Consider the following 23,563-nt stretch of genomic DNA (forward strand, 5'->3'; position numbering starts at 1 on the left):
AATGTCCTTCAAATATAAATTTAATATGCATCTTCTATATCATTATAAATAACTACTCTCCTATGATGTGTAGGACTATATAAAGGCCACACTGGAGGTTGTTTTAATAAGATGTAGTAAGTGCCAATAATTCTAATAAAGGCTCCAATCCCATATGGCAATTAACTGCATGAAAAAAAGTGCTGTAAGGCTTTCAGATGGAGCTCTACCCAACTAAGTTTCAAAAATATTCCCAGCAAACAAATGCATTGTTATGAATGTTTATTCTCTATTTCCCTTAAACCAGCCTGTCAGGGTTCCCTCCCCACTCTGAACTCTAAGGTACAGCCGTGGGGACCCACATGAAAGACCCCCTAAGTTTATTTCTACCAGCTTAGGTTAAAAGCTCCCCAAAGCACAAATTCTCCCTTGTACCTTGGATTAGGTAATGCTGCCACCACCAAGTGATTAGACAAAACTCAGGGAAAGGACCACTTGGAGTTCCTACTACCCCCTAATATTCCCCCAAGCCCTAAAACCCCCTTTCCTGGGGAGGCCTGAGAATAAACAAGATGAGCACAAACCAACCTTGGGTTTTTTTAGACCACTAAAAAAAAAAAAAACCCACAGATTAAAAACAGAACTTTATTAGAAAGAAAATAGTTAAAAGAAGCACCTCTGTAAAATTAGAATGGAAGATAATCTCACAGGGCAGTCAGATTCAAAACACAGAGGATTTCCCTCTGGGCGAAACTTTGAAGTTACCAAAAGAAAACCAGGAATACACCTCCCTCTCAGCACAGAGAAAAATCACAAGCCAAAATAAAAGTAAGCTAATGCATTCCCTTGTTAGTATTACTAATCCTAATGAGTTGGATTGCTTGCTTTCTTGATCTGTCTCCTGCAAGCACACAGAACAAACAAACAGACAAAACAAAGCTTCCCCGCCCCAGATTTGAAAGTATCTTGTCTCCTTATTGGTCGTTTTGGTCAGGTGCCAGCTAGGTTACCTGAGCTTCTTAACCCTTTACGGGTAAAAGGATTTTGTGCCTCTGGCCAGGAGGGATTTTATAGTACTGTATACAGCAAGGTTGTTACCCTTCCCTTTATATTTATGACAGCCTATCAATTATTTTATTGAATTAATCCAAGTTTGTTTTTATGTGCCCTAAGTCTTCATCCTACACAATTTATCAAGTACCCTTCCCTCTTCCCACACACTATACAACACTGAACTCCCTCACACTTCCAAAAAAGTAAAAAGACTCCCTTCCTCCAAATAAATTCCAAGTGAAAGTAATTAATAATGTTAAATCTAGGTAAGTAATAATCTATGAGGTCCACAAGATTTTTACTGTTAAAACACAAATGCCAACAATTGTGTTTAACTGACATGATTTTGAATGCAATTTAGTGGTCACAGAACAAACTAATAGCATTGTAGTCAGCTGACATGAACCTGAACGTTTTGTCCTTGTCTACCTTGACTATTAACCTGCATTCAGCATCATGTAAACTATAATTGCTGGCAATCATGTTCATGTAAAATAACATTTTGTAGTGCAATCCAGCCCATTTGAGGTCAAAACTTTACCAGCATTCTTGGATGCCAACACAGGAGTCATCAAATGAACAGCAAGCAAAATTTTATTTAAAAGGCAAAAAAAAAAAAGACATCATATAAAGAAAGTTTAACTATTAAAATAATTATGTATCATATACATAAACCAGAATTATGACTCTAATCATAAAAGGCAAGCTAAGCATCTGAACTCATTCTTTGCAAAATGTATTTTCTTAAAGATGAAATTTCCTTTTATTACTTGCAAAATCTGTGTACATTTACATTCAACTGGTCTAATGAATTAAGTCTTACTCTTAATACATCTGAAACTACACTTGAAATAAAACATTCCCTGTTGCATTTGTACACAATAAAAGCTGATATATTTAACTACATTTATGTAATAACTGATTTACACAGTAAGACCTTGACTAATAGGTCTTCAAAGTGACTCTTTTTGTGTGCACGCTTTTTGAAGACAGTCTTACCTTTTCTTTGTAACACTGCCACAATGCATTCCTCTCTTAGGGGCCTGCACAAAAATATGTTGCAATGCACTATATATGCAAATAAGTTTGTTCTCTCATGCAGCATCACCCAGTATTAGATATAGTCAATTGCAGCAGCACTCATTCTATACAGGGCCCCATGTCATTTGCCTACTAGAGGTAAGAGAGCATTTTCCAGTAAACATATGTTTAAGTGGGTTGCTTACAAGTAAAGCCAAACATCTGTGTAGTAATTAGTTTTGGTATACCACTTCTCTAAACTCCATTAACCCACTTAATTACCAACACCAAAACAAAGCTCATAAAAAAAATCACTTCAAATTGATGCTGTTAGTATAAAAATGAAAATAAAACAGAACACCCAAAGCACTCTCCAAATACCATCATGCAAATGGTGCAGAAGGTTAAACCCATCACCCATAATTTCTGTGTATATCCTTTACTCATCAGGCAAGGACTTCATTACACGTGCAACAGTCTCTGCATAGCACCCATTTAATCCATGCCACCAAAATGGTAAATCTGGTAGTTACCAATTTAGAGGGGGGTCAAAAGGGCTAAAGCCTTAGACTGCTCTTAATCATAAGATATCCTCAGACAAACCTCCCCAGTCTTCATTCTGGCTCTACAAACACAAAATCAAGCAGCAGTGAAAATTTCATAGTTACTACTTTAATGAATTATTTGTAGATGGATTTGTCTAGATACACTAAGAAAAATATTCTGAACTCCACACAAAAAATAAAATCAGTTACCTATAACACTAGTGTACTTCAGCTGCTATTGATTTTCACGAAAATCAATTTCATTAGATTAACTAAAGTCCACTGCTAGAAAAAACGGAACTAGCAAAAAGGAAGAACATCTGTTTGAGGATCCCAGTAAGTTGCATTGCAAGAAAAAGCTCACTATGGTTTGATTTTGATAATTTTTTAAACAGAAGCATGAAGGATAGAGGAGTTTTAAACCTTAAAAAAAAAAAAAAGGAGTTTACTGAAAGTTGTTTAGAAACCCACATTTATAATTAACCACCACCCAGGAACCCAACTGAGCTTTTTCTTACAAGAACAGTAATATCAATTGTTCACTACTTATAACCATAAGATTTATAAAATATCAGTAGGAAGCCACAGCAATTTTGTGTATATATTTAATCCCTGTGGTTGTATTTCACACAGAAAACTGATTTTTTAACCATTAATACCGCTCTATAATTAGAGTAAAATTGGTGTTTTATGCCTGTATAAAGCAAAAGTTACATCACTTATAAGTTCACTTATTAGCTACCATACTCTCTCTGTTGCAGTTTAGAGCAAGTATTTTAATACAAAATTCACTCAACCACATTTTTACATCACTTCTCCTCTGGTTACCATTATCAACAATTGAGTTCTGTATGGTAATAATTCATAGCAATTATTTTCAGGTAGCATTACTATATGCAAAATGTTAAAAACAGATGGATTAAGTACAAATGTCAGTGGATTATCAAATTTATTTAGATTACTGATTTTAAAAAAATATTCTTTCTATAGTCAATCATACAGATTCTCTGGCATACATCTAAAAAAATCTCTACAATTATTTGTTACGAACCTTAAAATTCAGCACTAGAATTTATATCTTGGTCAAAATTTCTTCTTTTGTGTAGAGACAGACATGACATAGAAGCTATTGCTAAAAGGGCACCAACAATGTGCTTGGTACTGTACAAGACAGAAAGACAGACCCTAACACAAGGAATTTACAGTATAAGACACAGAACAGGACACAATCTGAGGGCAGATGCATTGTTAAGTTAATATATTTTTTCCTAGTGTTTTGAAGCCTCATAAAACACATCACGAACAAAGAGGGTGAGAACACTACATAGCAAGCTGTTCCATGCAACTGGAAAGCCTCTGAACATATGAAACATATGTATTTCTCTCTTCAGCACTGTGTTGATTCAAGGAAAGTATAAAATATACTGAAATGGAGATTATAAAAAAGTTTCTAAATAGGAAACACAGGATTTGAGAGACAAGATGTAGTAGCCAGGGCTGGCTCCAGCTTTTTTGCCATCCCAAGCGACGAAGAGGGGGTGGGGGGAAATTTAAAAAAAAAAAAAAAAAAAAAAAAAAAAAAAGATAGGCCCCGATCAGCGGCACTTCGGCAGCAGCTCAACCGCGCCACTTCATTTTTCTGCGGCAATTCAGCGGTGGGTCCTTCGCTCAGAGAGGGACTGTGGGACCCGCCGCCGAAGACCCAGACATGCCACCCCAAGCACCTGCTTCCTTCGCTGGTGCCTGGAGCCAGCCCTGGAAGTAGCAGCTTTATTGTAAAGCAGAGAGAGTTCTCCAATTGTTCCGTGAACTTACTGCGCATATTGACAAAAAACCCCAATAGCTAAAATCCTCTAAGTATGATACATGCAATGGCAATGCAAGCTTCTTCACATTGCCTTGTCACAGCATGCCTCAAGCCTGTTCTGGAATAGAGCATCTCTGGGGATAAACTGGTAGTTTAGATTGCAGAGATACTGATTCCTTGGCATGTCTGCAAAGATTGTTGATAATTTCAAGATAGTAGTTTTGTAATGTGGATGCTGTTCACTAGACCTCACATTCACAGAGGCTACTGAACAGCTATCAGACGGTAAGGACTCCCAATTAGTATTAATGAGTCTGAGAGCCTCTAAATAGGAAGCATCATCATTGGGATTTCTTGTAGTACTTTGAACACAGCTAGCTGATCTAGAAAACTAAATCTAGCACTAGTGAGGAAGAAATTTTCCAGCTGGCATATGTGACATTAAGAAATTATTTTGCTTTTATTTTTAAATATATGAAGCTTTTGAGGACACAGCTCCTTTTTATAACATCCTTCATAAAAAGACATTTAAATTTTGAAGTCCCCTATCCAATTCCATGTGAAGAAAACTGAAGAAAAAAAGAGGGGGAGAGGTATTGTTACACAGCTGAACAAATTTTTGGGGAGGCAGAATTGGTGAAATGAGGAGATTTTAGGAATCTACGGAACTGCCTGAAAACCTGCTGCAGGAGACATTAAGTGAAAATTCTCTGCAATCATGTTTCCTAACTAAAAAACTTATTTTCTATTTAGAGAAATTCACATTGCAGCTTTTAATCTACCGTGGTTCCGATTCCTTCAAAGACAAGAGAAAGAGTTTGTTGGTTGTTCATGAAGAAAGCATGGTTAGTGGCATTAAAAGCTGATTTTTATAATATAGATTCCACACTAAACTAGCAACACCAACTTAGCCTGCCACTATTCTAACAAATTCAGAACTTGATCTCTATTGTTTTAAGTAATACTAACCAACAGGGTGATGTTCCAATATTCCTACAGTTTGCAAATATGCACACTTTTGTAATTTATTTATCACAAAGTCAGCTCTACCTTTTTAAAAAAGCTTTTACGCAAATCCAACTACAAGCAGAACAGTCAAACATCCAGCCAATCATAAAACAAATACCATATATATATACTCGTTCATAAGCCAAATATTTTTGATAAAAGAAATGACGCATCAAAAAGCAGGGGTCGGCTTATAAATGGGTCTACACCAAAATTTGATGATTTTAAACTCTATGGAATCATTGAATAGAATATTAATATTTTCATTTTGTTTACCTGGAGCATCTGCAAGCATGGAGCCCCTCAGCTCCCTGTAGCCGTGGTTCGCCATTCCCAGCCAATGGGAGCTGTGGGAAGTGGCGCGTCATTTCCCGCAGCTCCCATTGGCTGGGAACGGCAAACCGCAGACACTGGGAGCTGAGGGGCTCTGTGCTTGCAGATGCTCCAGGTAAACAAAACATCCCAATCCACCAGCGGCTTACCCTGACGGGCCGGGAGCCAAAGTCTGCCAACCCCTGAAATACAGGGTCGGCTTATGAAAGGGTCATACAGTTTTTGCTATTTTTACGTAACCATCTTGGGGAAGTTGGCTTATAAACGAATGGGCTAATGAACGAGTATATATGGTAATATAAAAACAGAATATAAAGATTATAAATCACTGCATTATATCTGAGCATAAAGTATGAAGAGTTAAGTAATTATAAAACAGACACATATGAAGAATATATGATAATGTGGCATGGTTTAGAAGTTTTATTGGCATAATTTTGGGATGGCCATATTTCTGCAATTCATTGCAAATAAGTGCTGATCAAACCTCGATACCACACTACCATGTATCCCATACATGCCATGTTACCAAAGAAATTATCTTAGAAGTGTTTTATTTATAAATTTTGTAAAACCCAATGACAGCACACAGTATAACTGAACGACAATTAGTTCTACCCACATGACAAAATTTGACTAAACATGAATTGTTCATAAAAGTGATATCCATTGTTTTAGCAATCTCTTCTTGGCCCATGGGGGACAGATATTTAAAAATATGAACATTTACTTCCATCATAAGTAACTAATCGGGTAGGAAAGAATATAATAATTTATGTCTATTCAAGTTATAAGTTTGAAAACAAACATTTAAATAATTGACTTAATTTGGGTTAAAGCTGTTGCATTTTGCTTTTGAATTCAATTTTTTTTAACAAGTTACCCAAATCTCAGCTTTTGCACAGCTTGTTTCTTGTTTTATTTCACGGTTAGAGCCTACAGAGCCTTCTATCCCAGAGGATTCCCAAGTGCCTCACAAAAAAAAACACAGTTCTCCCCCCACCCTAGCACTGAGATGCAGCCACATGTTGCACTAAAAGATGCAAAAAAGCAAGTGAGACTTCAGGGGAAAGTTAAGTAGGATGAATGTAGTTTCCCAAATTGTACCCAAGTATTTTATTTATATGTAGGCTTTTCTACAGCATTTATCACCATAGTATCTGAGCACCTCACAAACATTAATGAATACATCTTCGCAAAACGTATAATCAGATAGGCACAAAGAGATTAAACGTCTTGCTCAAGATCACAGGAAATCTATGGCACAGCCACAATAGAACCCAAATCTCATGACCCAAACATGTCTCAAAACAATTCCATAGGCACGAGATATCTTTCTTGTATCTGGCCAGGACACCAGGGCTAACACCTCAATACTAGGATGATGTCTGCCATGGGGAAAAGTCATTAATGAGACTTAAGATGGCTGAGGAGTCCAAGTCGTGTTTCACAGGTTTTTCCCACATATGTGGCAAGTGGTTGCTTGGAAAGAACGCAACTGCTGGCCTGGATGCCGTACCCTTTCCTTCCTCCTCTGCTGTTTCTCAGCCTCTTGAGCAAGGCAATTCTCTTCAAAACAGGATGAGACTTGAGGTATGATACAACACCACTACAGCTCTTCCTAATTAGTGGGCTCAATGCCTCCCTTCTTAATATATACTTTCAGGCTGTCTTTGTAGGTTTCCTCTGTCCTCCACGTCTCCTCTTACTATGACTAAGTAAGAAAAGAGGAATTGCTTTGGAAGATGAGTATCAGCCATCCATACACAAGACCAGCCCAGAAAAGTTGATGTTTCATAATCTTTGCCTCAACACTGGTGATGTTAGCTGCAGAGAGAATGCTGGTATTGGTACAATGGTCTTCCTATACAATATAGAGAATCTACCTAAATCAGCGCTGTTGGTACCACTCCAGATGCTTAATATGGCTTTGGTATGTCATCCATGTCTCGATCCCTAAAGAAGAGTGGGGATGACTATTGCATTGTAGACCAGGATCTTAGATTCCATCCACAGATCTGTCAGGAAAGACAACAGAGCAACTTTCCAAAGGATATGCTGGCACAACGGATCCCATGTTCAATCTCCACATCAAGATTGGCTGTCTGGAAAAGGTGGCTACCAATGTAAGGGAAATGCTCAACATTTTCCAGGGGTTCACCACCAATGACAATTTGTGGGAGAACAGGGGCAACTTGTTCTGGGGCAAGATGGAGGAGTACCTTACTCTTCCTAATGTTGAGGGAAAGTCCCAAGCTATGATAGGCGTCTGAGAAGAAATCTAGGGTGGATTGCAAGTCAGCCTCAATGTGCGTGAGGATAGCACAGTCATCAGCATACTGAAGGTCAGTAGCAGTCCTGGTGACTTTAGTTTTAGAATGAAGACGTCACAGATTGAAGAGCTGACCATCCATGCGATACTCAATCCCAATTCCAGAAGAAAGGCAATTACAAAGAAGAATCAAGATTATGGCAAGATAGATGGAAAAAGGGTTGGGGCAATAATACAGCCCTGCTGTGGCTGGCTGGCTGGCTGGCTAACTCTACTGTTGCTTAATATGCCTTAGCATCTCCAACAAGTACAGCTGATCAGGACTTATTTCACATCTCATTCTGAAGACTACACCTCCAAAATGCAGAGCTGCATTCTTCACCTCCTCACATGTTGGGACAATGCTCCAGCATTACGTTTAGGGGAAGACTGCTGACTACTTAATCAACACCACCACTACCTACATCTCCCTGGGACTTTAAGTTCTCCCAACCAATATATAGATTTCCATTGCTGCCCAATCTTCAGACACTTCATTAACTGAATGCCTCCCATTGACACACACAATATTGCATTCCCACCAGTGTTCCTACAATATAGCTTACCGTATATACTCGTTCATAAGCCGAATTTTTTTAGTAAAAAAGGGAAGCACCAGAGAAGGGGGTTCGCTTATGAACGGGTATAGAGAGGGAGAGGTGGGACACAGCCCCTCCCCCCAACAGAGGGGGCAAGGAGAGGCACCACAGCCAGAAGGGAAGAGGCGGGGCCAGTATCTCTCTGCTTCTGGCCACACTGCTCTCCCCCAGCCTCCGAAGGAAATACAGCTCCGGGGCTGGCAGGCTGCAGCCATGCTGCTCGGCACCATCCCCCAAGAGCAGGCTGTGGCCACGCCGTCTGGCCCACCGGAGCACACTGCAGCCGTGCCACCCAGCCCAGCCCGCTGGAGCATGCTGTGGCCACGCCACCGGGTCTAGCCCGCCGGAGCAGGCTGTGGCCATGCTGCCCAGCCTGCCGGAGCAGCTCCAACCAGGCCAGAGACATCCTCCCCTGACCTTCCCCAGATAAGGTGGGAAGGGATGGGATGAGGAGAATGTGGGGGTCCCAGGCTAAGGATGAGGTCATGTGGGAGGTGGTCACAGGGGCTACACCCCTGGCCCCCAGCTTCTCCCCCCCAAAATAAATTTCCCCACCAGTTGCTGTTCCAGCCCATCAGGGTAAGCAACTGGTGCACTGACACACTTTGTTTACTTAGGTTTACCTCTGTGCCTGCCACCGCTTAAGGTACACAAACCATCTCAGCCCACCAATGGCTTATCCTGATGGCCTGGGAGCCAAAGTTTGCTGACCCCTGAATTATAGGGTTGGCTTATGAATAAGTCATAAAAATTTTCCATTTTTACTTATCCATCTTGGGGGGGGGTGGGGGGGGGGTCAGCTTATAAATGAACTGGCTTATGGTCGAGTATATACGGTAATTTATAATACACAAATAAAATGTTCAGTGAAAAAGAAATCCTCGCATGAAATTAAGCATATATATAAATTTTCTAAAGGATCGAGGCCTAGATGTATGATGGTGAGATGTGTCCCATACAGAACTCTCACTGATGTCAGTGGGAGTTATGTATGAAGAACACATTTCCCAATAATACTGTCATGATATGCAGGCTTGCATTAATTAGTCAAGACTCTGCTATTCTCATTAATTCTTTTGCTTTTGTGGAATATGAGCAATTGCAGAAACACCAAATCTGACAACAGTTAGGACTCTGGTATTTCATTGCTTTATACTTTAGGATTCTGTTCATAACTATAAGGGCTAGAAACATTTTTAAATGAAAGATCAGATTCTGCAGAAACTGAATGTGAAGTCACCACATTCACACTGAAAGTGCTCCACTCACCAGTGGCTGAGTTTTTCAGCCTCTGTTTACTTAGATACAGTAAAACTATCTTAAGCAATCACTCAAGGGGGACAAACAAAAGCAGCTGCTTACAGAGATGGTCTTCTAATAGAGATGGTGAGAAATTATGTTCTCACCCACTTCTGGAGATCCCTTATACAGGTTTAAATGTTTGGGGATTTTTATTTTTAAAAATTGCTATTGCTAGCATTATTTATATGCACAACTGTTATATACTACTAAAGGCATATTACAGCCTTTAGAACCATACCCAATCCTACAGTCTACATAACTGCTCTTTCAAACTGACAGTTTCCAGTTTCCTCTGATGGGAAATTCTCATGGCGGTTCCAAAATAGCCTCCACTTCTATACATAAGTTGCCTTTCTAAGCGGGAAAGCAGGTTTTTAATACAAAAAAAGGGGGGGGGGAATTTACCTTCAAAAAAGCAGACAGAGGAATAACAGATTGAAAATACACTTATTCTTCCTCATATACAAGGAGAAGAGGTCACTAACTGAAATTAGGATGCAAGATGAAAAATACAGCTAATTGTTGGTTTTAACGAAGCACATACTTTAGTAATATTTAGTAAAGGATTAGACAATTACATGAATACAAATATGGAAACAAAAAGTAACCAATTGTGATTTACCACCAGACCTTTTGGCCATACTGTTGGAATTTCCACTGAACACAAACATCAATATTTACAGTGAAATATCCAAAGTGTTCTGCTGAAGACCACTGGAGGAATAAATAACCTCCAATGATAATATGTAGGTAGAACAAGATTTGGGAAATTTTAGTGAAAGAAAAAACTCACCTACAAAAAAAAAAATATTTCAAAACTATTTTGAAATGTGGTTACTAGAAAAGAAGTCAGCAGAAAAAAAATCTCACCAGCTGGCAAGCCTTTAACAGTTATGTTCTTTGTTTAGTAAACACTGATAACTGTTTTGTTTAATGAGATTAATTCTTTATGTATTTTTAAATATATATAATAGTATCTGTAACTATACTTGTATTGGGACTATTATGTAGGTTTGCACAGTATTAGTCGGAGACAGTATCTCATACTAATGGCCATCATTGACTTACTGAATTCCTATATTCCTAAGTGAAAAACTGATACTTTATTATTGTTCTGTACTATACTCAGAAATGCAAGGTGGGTGAGGCAATATCTTTTATTGGACCAACTTTTGAGCTTCACGAGCTCATCTTCAGGTCTGGAAAAGGTAACCTGAGTATCACAGCTAAATACAAGGTGGGATAGATTGTTAAGAATAAGGGGTTAACACACATTGCAAAAGAAACTTCTTAAAATGAAATAGGCAATTAACCTTTTTCAAACCTGAAAGAGAGGTCTGTTGTCTCTTCCACCAACAGAAGTTGGTCCAATTAAAGACATAAGCTTACCAATCTTGTCTCTCAAATCCAGTGATCACCATGTTACAACAATACGAACTATATTGTTTGTGTTATTTATTTGTTACAATGTCAAGTATTATTAAAAACAATTAACAGTTTTAACTGGAATTAAACAATCATGAAATTGGCCACATGACCTTTACTCAGCCACAAAAATATGATGCATAAGGAAAAGTAAAATTACTTTTCAGCTGTTCAGTATGAGATACACAAATAAGCACAAATGCCATAGCATTTTATGCTTAGGGAAGAAAAAAGTCACCACAGTTGAGCTATGACCTCAAAAGCAAAATGTTGTCTTTTAACAAAAGTATGCCTCAGTAACTGTTTTGAGTTACTAAATAGACTGGTAACTGCAATAAAACAGCCAGTGGACTATCAAATAAGGCCCTGATTCAGCAAAGCATTTAAACACTTCCTTAACTTGAAGTGAACCACAATGCTTAAGTGTTCTGCTAAACCAGGGTTTACTTAAGATTGTGCTTAAATGCTTTGCTGAATTGATGCTTACATCAGAAAACAACAAAGAAAATATAAAATGAAAAAAGCAATATCCACACACAAGAAAACAGTGCATACATTGATTAGATATTGCTACAGATCTTCTGGAATACTGTACTAATTTCAATGCCAACCTGAGAAAAAAATAGAGGGAAGTGGCATGGAAAACTGGCTCTGTAAATATGATGACAGTGCAACGTGATTAATATCACATCAAGACCTGAACATTTTTATTTCGCAGTTCTATAATATGACAAAAAATGTATTCTTCTCAAATGGAAATGCATGTGCCCCCCCTGCACCTCCACACAGAGAACGTCAAACTACCGTCAGGGTTGCAGCTCTTCTAAAGATGAGGGTGAGCTGTGTATCACTGATAACTTTAGTGGCCAGCACCAGATACAAAAACACTCAATGCGTTATCAGTGTGAAGGGAGTTAAGAAGAACACTAAAGAAAAATGAGCATCAAGTACACATGAAACCACAGCATGTAAGTCTCCAAAATCAGTTCATTAGTGAGATGAGTGCTAACTGAACTGAGGATGGAAATTACATTAGTATAACTATGTCGCTCTTGGGTGTGAAAAATCCACACCTGAGCAATGCACTTAAACCGACCCATCCCCTGGTGTACACAGCAACAGTCGATGGGAGAAATCTCCCATCAACTTCACTACTGCCTCTCAGGGAGGTGGAGTACCTACGCTGATGAGAGAAGCCCTCCTGTCTTCACTGAAGGACTACAGAGGCACAACTGCAGCATTTTAAGTGTAGACAAGCCTTGAGTGTTTGTAAGCGACTATAACAGCACTGAAAGGTTAAGTACATGGTACTCTAAAAGGTGCTCTACAGTATAAAGCATATCCTGGAAAACTGCCAGGGAAATACAAACAGACAAGCCTATAAGAGGCCAATTCACTCTTCAAACAACTCTTGCCTTTGCATGTTTTCCTTTTAATATTACTCACAACAGCCATTGCTTCCTCCCACTTAAGATCTGTAAAATGATGTTCCTTTGTGTGATATACATTTCTGAAGACCTGGTCATCATCAAAATGCATTAGAAACACTAACTAGTTAATGATACATACATTAAATGTATTAACAGTACTTAATTTTTTTTTAAATGACTGTCAAGTAACAATCCATTTAGGGCTCAAAGAAAATCTTTAGCTTTGTGATAAATTGTGCATATGAGGAGTGGATCTGGGGAGAAAAAAGCATACTGACGTTTGAAAAAACGTGGGACTGGTAGAATTGAAGAATGTATTCTATTCTTGTGGACTTTTTCTGAACTATTCAGAGAAACAGAAATTTACTGAAATAAAAAGATCCTCCAATGGTGACACGAACTCAACATTTCAGTATTCTTCATCGTCAGACTCTGGACTCACTTTGCATCAACTATTATGGAAGGAAAGATTCTACACTAAAATATATAATTTTGTGCTAAACTTCTTTAAAATCCTCAAGTCCTTAAACTGAACTCCCACCAAAGTAAAAAAGGCAGCCACATAAAGAGTGCCATTTTATATTTAATTGACATAATTAATCTATCAAACTGACAAAAAACTCAAATTTCCACCACCACATGGTAAAATAAACTTAAAAAGCAAAAAGGATACAGATTGTTGTTACTTAACCCAGAGATCATAAAAGAAATCAGAAGACTGGGGGGGTGGGGGGTGGAGAGACTGTTTCAAAGAAGCAAAGTCCACATTTAAAAAGAAAATGGAGGGAAGGAGACAATTTCCCATTGTAAAAAAATTTTAAAGAGACAATTTTTTTTATTTTGCATTATTTATTTTTAGTGTCAAACTAATCTACGGGTAGTAGAATGAAATGAAAGGTAAATTTTAGGCAGAATATCAGGAATTATTTCTGACAGTAGGATACAATAAAACAGCCTCCTAAAGGAAGTCTCATTGCTTGTAATTTTTAAAACTAGACTGGACAAAATGCTGCAAAATGCTAACATTGTAGGGAACAAATCATCCATTTGCAGGGAGACCAATTATTTACTAGGTCACTTTCTCATTTGTAACTTCTGCAATTCTTTGATTCTAGGAAAGCAAAAGCTTTAGATGAAAAATCCCATGGAACATTTTCTGCATGCCATAACAATATATGGCATTCGTAGAGTACCAAACAGCTAAAATTTCAGTAGGCCTGTAATATCCACCTCATTAGGAAATTCCCCTCTTACCACAATAAAGAAGTGATGAGAGGAAGGTTTCAGAGCATTCTTTGAAAGCAGGAATAATTAAGCTTCCCAAACCAAAAAAGGATACATCACACAGTTTATTAGCATCTCTATCTACAAATATGAGTCTTAGCTGGTATGTCATCCTCGTACTTTCACCTCAAGTAATAGGATTACAAAATGCAACTAAACTATAATAGTGGAGAAAAAAGGATGGGATGATTTTTCAATCCTATAATTTAGCAATAAGATGTTCCTGGGCCAATAGCAAGGATGTCAGAAGGAGAACCTCAGAAATATGGAATGCTCACATGACAGATCAACAGAAACAGATCTCTCAAGACAAAATAATAACCCATTAAAATGTTCATAGGACAAAGCTCGAATACTATTTTGCATATATATAGCATCGTCTACCAGTGCCCTCTAAACATTTTAGAAGCCTTAAACTTTAACATGCACATGAGCTGGGCAAGTTGTACATCCCCGTCACAAACTGGTGCACAGAGAAGTTAAAGTGACTTTCCCAAGATCTCACTAGGTATCATTGGCAGGGTCTGAACTGCTAGTTCAATGTTATAACCTTGAGACCATAGTTAGTAAATAATGAAATACAAAGAGGCTGTTTAGCAGGGTGGTCACCCACTCCTGCCCTGAAGGGCTTGAAATCAGCCCTGGGAGAGGGCTGCCTCAGCAGATTGGGGAAACAGCCACAGCTGTGGCCACTCCCCAATCAGGCCACAGCTGGCCTGTATAAAAAGGCCAGTGGGCCAGAAGTACAGACAGATTCTCTCTGCCTTCAGATAGAGAGAGAGGCCTGGCTGCTGGGAAGCTGAGGGTGCCTAGACTAAGGCAAGGCTGGGGAAAGGCCAGAGGGGCTAGGGAACTCCAGGCTGGCAACTCCACAGCTGCAGGGCCTTGTCCAAGGCCCTGGAGAGGCACTGGGTTCCAAAGAGGAGCAGCAGGTCCAGACCCAACCTTGCTTAAGATGAGGGGCTTATACTGCAGTCTGCCTCAGGGAGCAGGGGCTAACTGGTGACTGGCAGTAGCCTATGACTGAGGTGAGGTGAGGATAGGGGTTCCCCGTGGAGGGGAGACCCTGAGACTGAGGGGTGTATGGCCAGAGGGCAGCACCCAGACAACGAGGCACCAGGTCCGGGAGGGACATGGGGGCCAAACTAAAGTGGGACACTGGCCTCCAGAGGGCACTCAACAGCTGGAGAAGAGCTAATTCCCAACGACCAACAGGAGGCACCGCAGGGGTGAAGCACACATCACTACAGGCTGGTAGAGACAATTAAATTTACTTTATTACTAGGGATTTTGCGGTATAATTAAAAAAAATTGCTTTCCAAACTCTGGGTTTAAGATCTGAGTTCGTACTTTAACAGTTCTCCGAAGTCAGAAATTAACAGTGGAAATATTTTTATTTCAATAACTGAATAATGGATGAAGTTTTGAATGCCTTTTCTACTTCATTCTATATATTTCTATGACTACTAACTATTATTCTATAATGCATTTCTATTTTAATATAAATTAACTACAACATTAAGACATAATGCCTTTAGAATAGTTATTAACTATACCTGAAAGAGGCTCAAAGAAGAGAGTCTAGCTTCTGGATTTGAGCAGTGAAACAGTAAAGAAGCACACATGCATCAGGTATGACAAAACTAGTGTTAATTATCAAGATGACTGAAGTGTAACAAAGATAAATCTAAGGAAGAGATATGGATAAATTAAAAAGAGCAACATCTATAAATATTAGGTATATGCATGAAAAGAGCAGCTTGCAATTCTAGCAAAACACATACAACATAGGGACAATCTCTAAATAAATCTAAAGCTTTAAAAATAAGCTTTAAATGTGTGTGTACTGAATACAAGGTGAAAAGAATAAACAAGGTGAAAGATAATACTATGGTAGTACATATGCTACACAAACAGAAAAACTAACAGGAGATTACATACTAAGCATGCTAAAAAGCGCTTTCTACCATATTAGAAAAGTGAGAGCCTTCATTAGCCAGAGCACAGCATGCTGGTGCTTAGGCAGGAGAAGTACCATTTGCTTACCTCCTGTAACAGATCTGCCTGCTCAATGGCTTTAAGAACGTTTTTCTTGGAGGTCTCCTGAACTTCCCCTCCCAACAGGAACTCATCCAGGATAAAATAAGCCTTTTCAAAATTGAAGATGATATCAAGTTCACACACCTGAAAAGCACAGTAAGTGTTGTGATGGGAGGGTAGCACTGCCTCATTAAGGTTGCCCGACACTTCCTATTAGATTCTTCTTTCACTTGCTCATAACTTTGTCAAACTAACTGTTTGGGCTGAAAATTTTAACTTCAGGCATTTTCCTAAGGCTGAATTTTTTTGTGGAGAAGTTCAGCCAAAATGGTTCCGCCACTTCTGAGAATGAGACTAGTGAGAAATACATCTTGCCCATATTAAAAAATTTTGGGGACCATTTCTCTGACAAGCTCTGGTACTCCCATGCTTTGGAGCAGGGACTTGAAATTTGTCAGGAGGGAGGCCTGTGTGTCAGGGATGTGCCTTTCACTGTCCCCATGAGAACCCACCCAAACTGGGTCAAAATCACAAGCATCTGAAAAAACACAGTTCACATCTGCTAGTAGAGATTTGCCTGAATTTCACAGGTAACTATGATTCTATCTGCACTGAGTATGCTCTAGCCTGGGGCTGCAGGGGGCTACACAGAATTTTTTGTGAAATTGTAGCTGAAGGAAAGTAGATTGGGGTAGAGCCTTGGGAGAGAGGGGAACAGGACATAACACCCTTGTCAGGTGGGGGGTGGTTGTGTGAAGATACGTTAGTTACCAGGCTGGTTTGGCAGAACAAGTGATGTAAGATTTGCCATATTATTTATTTTTATATATATAAAAATATAATCTATTCATGTACAGCAGCAAACATATCACTTTTAAAAAAATATCTTGTACACTAAGCAATAAGATGATGCACTTACTATATTAATAAAAATACATAATGGAATTTTGTAAAAAACTGAAACCAAAATCAGAGTCACTAACTTACACTGCCAAAATACTTGTCAAGTAGTTCCACATAACGATGAATTATTTCCAGGGTTATCAGTTCATTGTCCTGATCTTCAATAGCACAGCAGAAGTAAAGGCTTGCATATCTGGAACAAAATCATCATCATTATTATTAAAAACACCAGCCTCCATGTCAGTTAAATTAGTGCTCATGAAAGGTGACAGTTTCCAGGACTGAGAACAAAGATCTGTGTATCCTCAGAAGTAACAGATTAGAGGCAGCAGCACTGCAAGCTTGCCCACATAGTATGACTGCTGTTCCTTAAAAAGAACTGGGAGGGACCACCTCCATGGATCAAATAATATTTCAATTTCTATGGCCTTTTTAACCATTGGCTTCTCTCACATCAAACTGAGCTTGTTAGAAAATTTAAAAGGCTTTTTCAATTTTTTTTAGCTTTATTTCTATTGAATCAGGTTTGACAAAAAACAGTAACTCAGAGGATTTTTTAATGCATTACAAAACAAATTATGTCTTTTATACACAGTTGTTGGGTAAATCACTTTCTATTGACTTGGTTTTTAAAAAGAGTACAGAAAGCACCCAATAGATAAGATCTGAAAATCTAAATTATAAATAACACGTTAAATAAAACATTAAAATTAAAACATCAGTCTGGAAAGAGAAAAATACCTGTGTTTTTCTAGCACAACAGTTTGAAGCTTACTCTAATTACTAGCACTCATAGCAAATCTGTCTGAATACTTCTATTCTGTTACTCAAGGCACATGACTTTCTCCACATTCATTTTAATGTCAGCTGATTATTGCTATGTTAAGCTGAATTGTTTCCCTTCCAATGCTCAAGGATAATTTGCATCTCATGACAATAGCAGACCTTCATTTCAAGTTAAATGAGTAATAAGCTCTTAAAAGGACAGGCCTGAAATATGATTAAAACAAACAATTTGACCTGTTTCAGACAAAACAGCTTTTGTGTTACTAAACAAAATAAAAACAAATGAACTCCCACTCCATAACACTTGGTCATAATACAGTGTCCACAACTAAATACAGATTTTTAAAACTACACCCAACACTCTGAGTCTGTTTTAATACACCAAATTACTTTTCAACAATACAAGAGATTATATCACCTGGACCTTTTTCTTAGAAGATGGTTTTGTCCTTCATAACCATATTTAAAGGCAAATTTAAAGTTAGAAACCCTGCCTGTGTAGAATTTTCAACTAGGTTAATGCATTTTCAAGTTCTACAACATGCAGTTTGGAGGGGGGCATTTAAATATATTTAAGTACAAAAGCTTCTAACACCAATTGGAAGCAAAGGTACCTATGATGATATGCTGGCTGGGAAGAGAGCATTGTCCTTCAAAACATTCAGCAATAATCAAAACAGGAGCAAGCCTGACTTCTTGCAGAAACACACTCCCATATCCAGGCTATGAACAGCAAGCACCTACACCAGATTCAACCACAACTGTAAGGGCCACATCTGTCATCTTCTGAAGGAGTAAACAAAGGCACATGCCCTCGTCAGGCCCCAATCCTTGAAGGCAGTCATACTGGTTCTCCAGCTTGGACCTCAAAATATCCAAAACAAGCCGAGATGGGCAAGCTAAATCTCTTGTCAAGTCTAGAGTGGGTCTTCTGGAGATGAGAATGTGCAAGAGTTTATTTCTGTGTTTTTTCTCACTGACATATGTGAAAATATATTTTCCTCTTAGAACCCTTCATTCAGAGGATGTCTTGCCAATACAAACCATGATGAAGGGCTACAGCCTTGGTCAAAACATTTCAGCTTTCTTGATTTGTGTACATTGGGTATTTCGGGTGATGTATATATGGTACAAGCTATAAGCTTACCAAATTTTTATTTGAGTTTGTATTGATCTCACAACAAAAGGATGTCAATGAGGCCCTGGGACTTAAGCAGTATATGTTTACTGCCAAAGTTTTAAAGAAAGTCAAATGACTGAACTGGTAGACATAGTTGGCAACACACCTGCAACTCAAGTTTGTTGAATTAATAAATCAACTTATAAATCATAAATAATAAATCAGCAGTAGCCTCTTTTGCAGATGCAGAGTGAATAATTTATTTTCAGGTTAACTAGTTTAAGTTCAATGATTAGTTAATTCAAAGTTAAAAAGCACTCAAAAAGCTGAAAAGCAGTAAAGCTTGTTTTCTCTTCCAAACTATGAACAAAAACTAAATGCGAGAGGATGAGATCTGCTATTTCTAAAATCCTGAAGGACACAGTGACAGAAACAACTAGTTCAATTCACTAACTGCAGGTAACACTTTGTTTAATAAATCAGTTACTTTTAAGCAGTTTTGATTTTTTTTGTTTTTTAATGTATCCAGCATATTTAAGGTAGCTTTAGTTTACCTATTAAAATCTTTAAAATTTTGCTTGCATTTTAATTGCATTTGAGTTCCTATCCAAAGAGCTCAAAACAAACAAGTAAAAAATTAATCTTGCAAATAAGAAACGCATTATTCATTTACTAACATAATACAAAATGAAAAAATTAAGCATCTGCATAAATGTAAGCTATATAACTGCTTAAATAAATGTGTGTAGATATAGCGTTTCCTCCTCAGGCCTTGGCTACACTGGCGCTTTACAGCACTACAACTTTCTTGTTCAGGGGTGTGAAAAAACACCCCCTGGAGCGCAGCAAGTTACAGCGCTGTAAAGCGCCAGTGTAAACAGTGCACCAGCACTGAGAGCGCGGCTCCCAGCGCTGTAAGCTAATCCTCATGGGGAGGTGGAGTACCTGCAGCGCTGGGAGGGCTCTCTCCCAGCACTGGCGCCGCGACCACACTCGCACTTCAAAGCACTGTACAGCTGCAAATGTAGCCATACCCTAAGTTTGCAAAAAGCAGCACCAAATTTAGTGTAAAGGCTGTATTTAGTTGCAAATTAACATGTTTTAAGTATTGTCAATCAGTTAAACAACCTCTCTTTAGAAGTACAAAGGCAAAACAATTAAAACTGATTGCTTAAAATTCGCTTTGATTTAAATGAACCTACTACCTTGCTCTGTAGTATCTGAAATTCTAACAATTAGGTAGTTCTAGAAGAAATAAGTATAAAGCATGCATTTCAGCAATTTAGATTATGAAATAAGAAAAACATGAAGAACTAGCAACACGAAACTAAAAAATGTTAAATGTTTTGTGTTTTATTAACAAGTCATGGTTTCTACCCAATGTGAGTCAAACTGTCCACAAACTATGGGATAGAAGACGACAGACCTTGGTAGAGGATTGGCTCGGGATTCTCTGTAGCATCCTCAAACTTGCAACCAAGATGGAGCACCTCTTGCTAAGGAAGATTGTGACCCCTGCCAAGGTTTGTCAGTTTCTGTAGATTGTCTGGTTCTCTTTTGGTTTACCTGCTCAGGACAAAGACCACCAGAACTCCCTGACTATAAAGGATTGTTTCCAAGGCTGCTCTTGGACTGCTGGGCCACCAGAGCTTGCTCCTATTCCTTCTGGGTTGCAACATTATCTTTGGAGAATGCACTTTCTCCAAGCCTAAAGGCACTTATACCTATCACACTAAGTGGTTTTTATCATTACTTAAATCCAGTCATTTTAGTGGTGTTCCCTCAGCTGTGTGAGGACCATGACTACACAAACTTGAAGAAAAACAAGAAAATAAAACAAAAGAAAAATTAAATTACTTTCCCTGACATCAACTAACTTGCATTTTTTTTAAACTCCTTTTATTAAAATTAGCTTTTAGTAGGATGCATTTGTTTCCTTCATCTCACTGGAATGTCAATTACAGTAATGTGTGGAGAAAAGCAATTTCACAGCTGTTTTGTATTACATTCAAAAGGTCGGCAGAATCAAACCATTACTGCTACACAACCTTAGCATTTTGCAAGTAAACAGGTACGAAGAGATTTCTGACTAAGAAAATTAGACCATACTTTCACCCATAGAAAACTGATCTTGATTTCTCAAAGTGAAAAAATACTTTTGTACAGACAGCAAAAATCTTTTCTTATTCATATCTGGTGCCTTTGAGACCAAATTAATTTGTAACCAAATTATAGTTATCCACGGCTTGAGGTAAACATATTTATAGAATTTAGTCATTCTAAATAGCCATTAAATCATACATTATTTTTCATATTTGTATTCATCCTTTTAGTTAGACTGCTGAACACAGACCCGGAAAGAATGATTCTTTCTTAAATTAAAGAAAATCTAACCTCTGTTCTTCAGCACATTTCTAAACGCACGAGTGGCTCTTTACAGGTGGATGCTTCCTACTAGGTTATCAAATTAGATTTAAAAAAAAAAAAGCTCAAAACTAGCCTGTTTTCATCATCAGTAAGGGAGAAAACATTTCACTTTCATTATTTTCTTTGCTATTCATTACATCTTTTTTGATGTCTAGTAATTACAAGCTTAATGAGGCAGAACCACCTTTTGTAGACAATCTTCAGGTCTCTCCACTCCAGGAAGCTGCACATTTTTGGTTTACGGGCCAGCACTGTCTGAACAAGTTCCCTCGTGATTTTCTTTTTCTCTTTGTCAGACAACGGGACATACCACTTCTGAAGTCTCAGCTTCCCCTGACGACTAAAAAGCAGCATAAACTGCATCTGTTGAATTAACAAATAAAACTGTACTGAATCTGTCCTTCAGTTGTATCAAATGCAAACATTTTAAAATTAGTTTTGTTTTATTAGTTGAAAAATGTTCTAAAGTAGGAAAAGAAATGAGAAGCATCAATGACAGCCATCCAAAAGCTAGTATATCTACAAGATATTTTTAAAGGTGTAACCACTGTCTTAATTAAGGCATGTTCTACACTAGAGAAATGAAGTACGGCCGATAATATGTCCACGAGTTAAACAGCGGGCTGCACAAGATTAACATGTAGACAAAGAAACAGTGTTCAGGAATTTCAGAAAGGGAGGTTACCACTACCAGATGCTGAACACACAGTCTATGCTTCCAGATGTACTAGTGCTGAGCATAGTTTACTCACACCTTTTGCTGATACTCATTGTTATCAACATAGCTGTTCTACTGTAGACAAATTAAGAAACTGCACCCTCAGTCCCTTAATGCCAAAACCCGTGATTTCTGATCCCAAATTCACTGCCAACTGGATTATAGGTATTGCATTAAGAATACTTTTTTCACCTACATTAATTTATTCCAGAGTAAGTCAAAGCACTTTAAAGACACGGATTAAGTTTCCTAACTCCCTGGGAGGTGCCAAGCCTTTTCCCCATTGTACAGGTGGGGAAACGGGAATAAAGATGAAGAGGTGACCAAGCGCTGCTGCCCCCCCCCCAGTGATATGACTATTGTGGCTGAGAAAGCACCTATGTTAAGCACCTTTTCCTGCGCACTTTTTTTTCCGGGGGGGGGGGGGGCTCAAATGTCCACTGCACTTGAAGAGCGAGCGGGAGCACCAGCGAAGCCCAGTTAGCCCTTCGGGCGGGTCTGCTTCGCCAAGGGTCCTCAGCCCAGACCCGGCTCTGCCTCCCCCCACGAAGGGCTCCGGCAGTTGGCCGCCTCGCCAGCACCGCGGGGCGGGAGAGCAGGCAGGATTCTCGGGATCCGCCGGCTCCTCGCGGGCGGCGGCCGGGAAACCCACCCGAGGCCGGGCAGCGCCAGCCAGGGAGCCGCCGGGGGCAGAGCGCTGCTGCTGCTGCTGCCGCCACACACGCCCCGGCCGGACATCCCGCCCCCGCCTCTCCGTGCTCGGAGTCCGTTCCCCGGGGCGCAGAGCAGCCGTTTAACCGTCGCGCACACGGCGGAGCGGGGGGGGGGGGCGCAGTCCCAGGTCCCCCCGGGGTCCCGTTAAATCACGGCGGCCGCACGCGTTTGCGCAGCGGAGGGAGAGGCGCGGAGCCCGGTAACCCCGGGGAGGGTCTATACCCCGGAAACTCTCCCCGAGCAGCTCCCCCTCCCCCGGCCGGCGCGGAGCCGCTTACCGTGCCCGCAGGAGGAGGCGGCGGCAGCAGCGGGCAGGGGAGCCGCCGGGAGGCTCCGGCTCGAGCTCTTGGCGCGCGCGCAGCTGGGCGAGAAACAACCGCCCCAGGGCCCGAGCCGGGAGGGGGGGGCCGGGCGTGGCGAGCGGCTTCGAGAGGGCGGGGCAGGAGCGAGAGGAGGCGCCGCTTTTCTGCCAACAAAACTTTATTAGCTCCGCGAACACAGGCGGCGCAGAGGCTGCGCGCGCCCGGTGGCAGGGAGGGGGGTGAATAGGTTGGAACAGTCAATCCGCGAGCTGGACATATAAGCAGCGCGTGTGGTCGCCTAGCATCAGCCAATCAGCGGGCCAGGCACACTGGCAAAGGGGGGGGAGTAATGAAAGGAGCCAATCAGCATGACAGACTCACAATCGGGGCGAAGTAGGGATTACGGCAGCCAACCAGAAAATCAAACACAGGGAGCGTTTTTTTACAGGAGCCAGTC

At 39.7% G+C, this 23,563-nt stretch overlaps 1 protein-coding gene across 12 annotated transcripts in view; it reads right to left on the reverse strand.

Annotated features, from left to right (window-relative positions):
- Nucleotides 1-23,321, reverse strand: part of AP1S2 (adaptor related protein complex 1 subunit sigma 2) — a 62,862-nt gene extending 39,541 nt beyond the window's left edge. For 2 of the 12 annotated variants that reach the window (XM_039496686.1, XM_039496668.1), the window contains exons 1-5: nucleotides 23,083-23,321; nucleotides 21,557-21,735; nucleotides 17,124-17,232; nucleotides 16,143-16,280; nucleotides 15,653-15,783 (exon numbers count right to left, since the gene is read on the reverse strand). In XM_039496686.1, coding sequence (XP_039352620.1) covers nucleotides 15,664-15,783; nucleotides 16,143-16,280; nucleotides 17,124-17,232; nucleotides 21,557-21,735 — 546 coding nt within the window. In that variant the 5' untranslated portion in view covers nucleotides 23,083-23,321 and the 3' untranslated portion in view covers nucleotides 15,653-15,663. Of the gene's footprint in view, nucleotides 1-2,585; nucleotides 2,678-15,652; nucleotides 15,784-16,142; nucleotides 16,281-17,123; nucleotides 17,233-21,556; nucleotides 21,736-22,480; nucleotides 22,515-22,742; nucleotides 22,862-23,082 lie in introns of those variants that run through there. The other 10 variants (XM_039496722.1, XM_039496730.1, XM_039496712.1 and 7 more) reach the window with 8 other exon arrangements.
- Between the last annotated feature and the right edge of the window lie 242 nt (nucleotides 23,322-23,563).

This window comes from Mauremys reevesii, linkage group 1 (genome assembly GCF_016161935.1).
Source record: "Mauremys reevesii isolate NIE-2019 linkage group 1, ASM1616193v1, whole genome shotgun sequence".
Lineage (NCBI taxonomy): Eukaryota > Metazoa > Chordata > Testudines > Geoemydidae > Mauremys > Mauremys reevesii.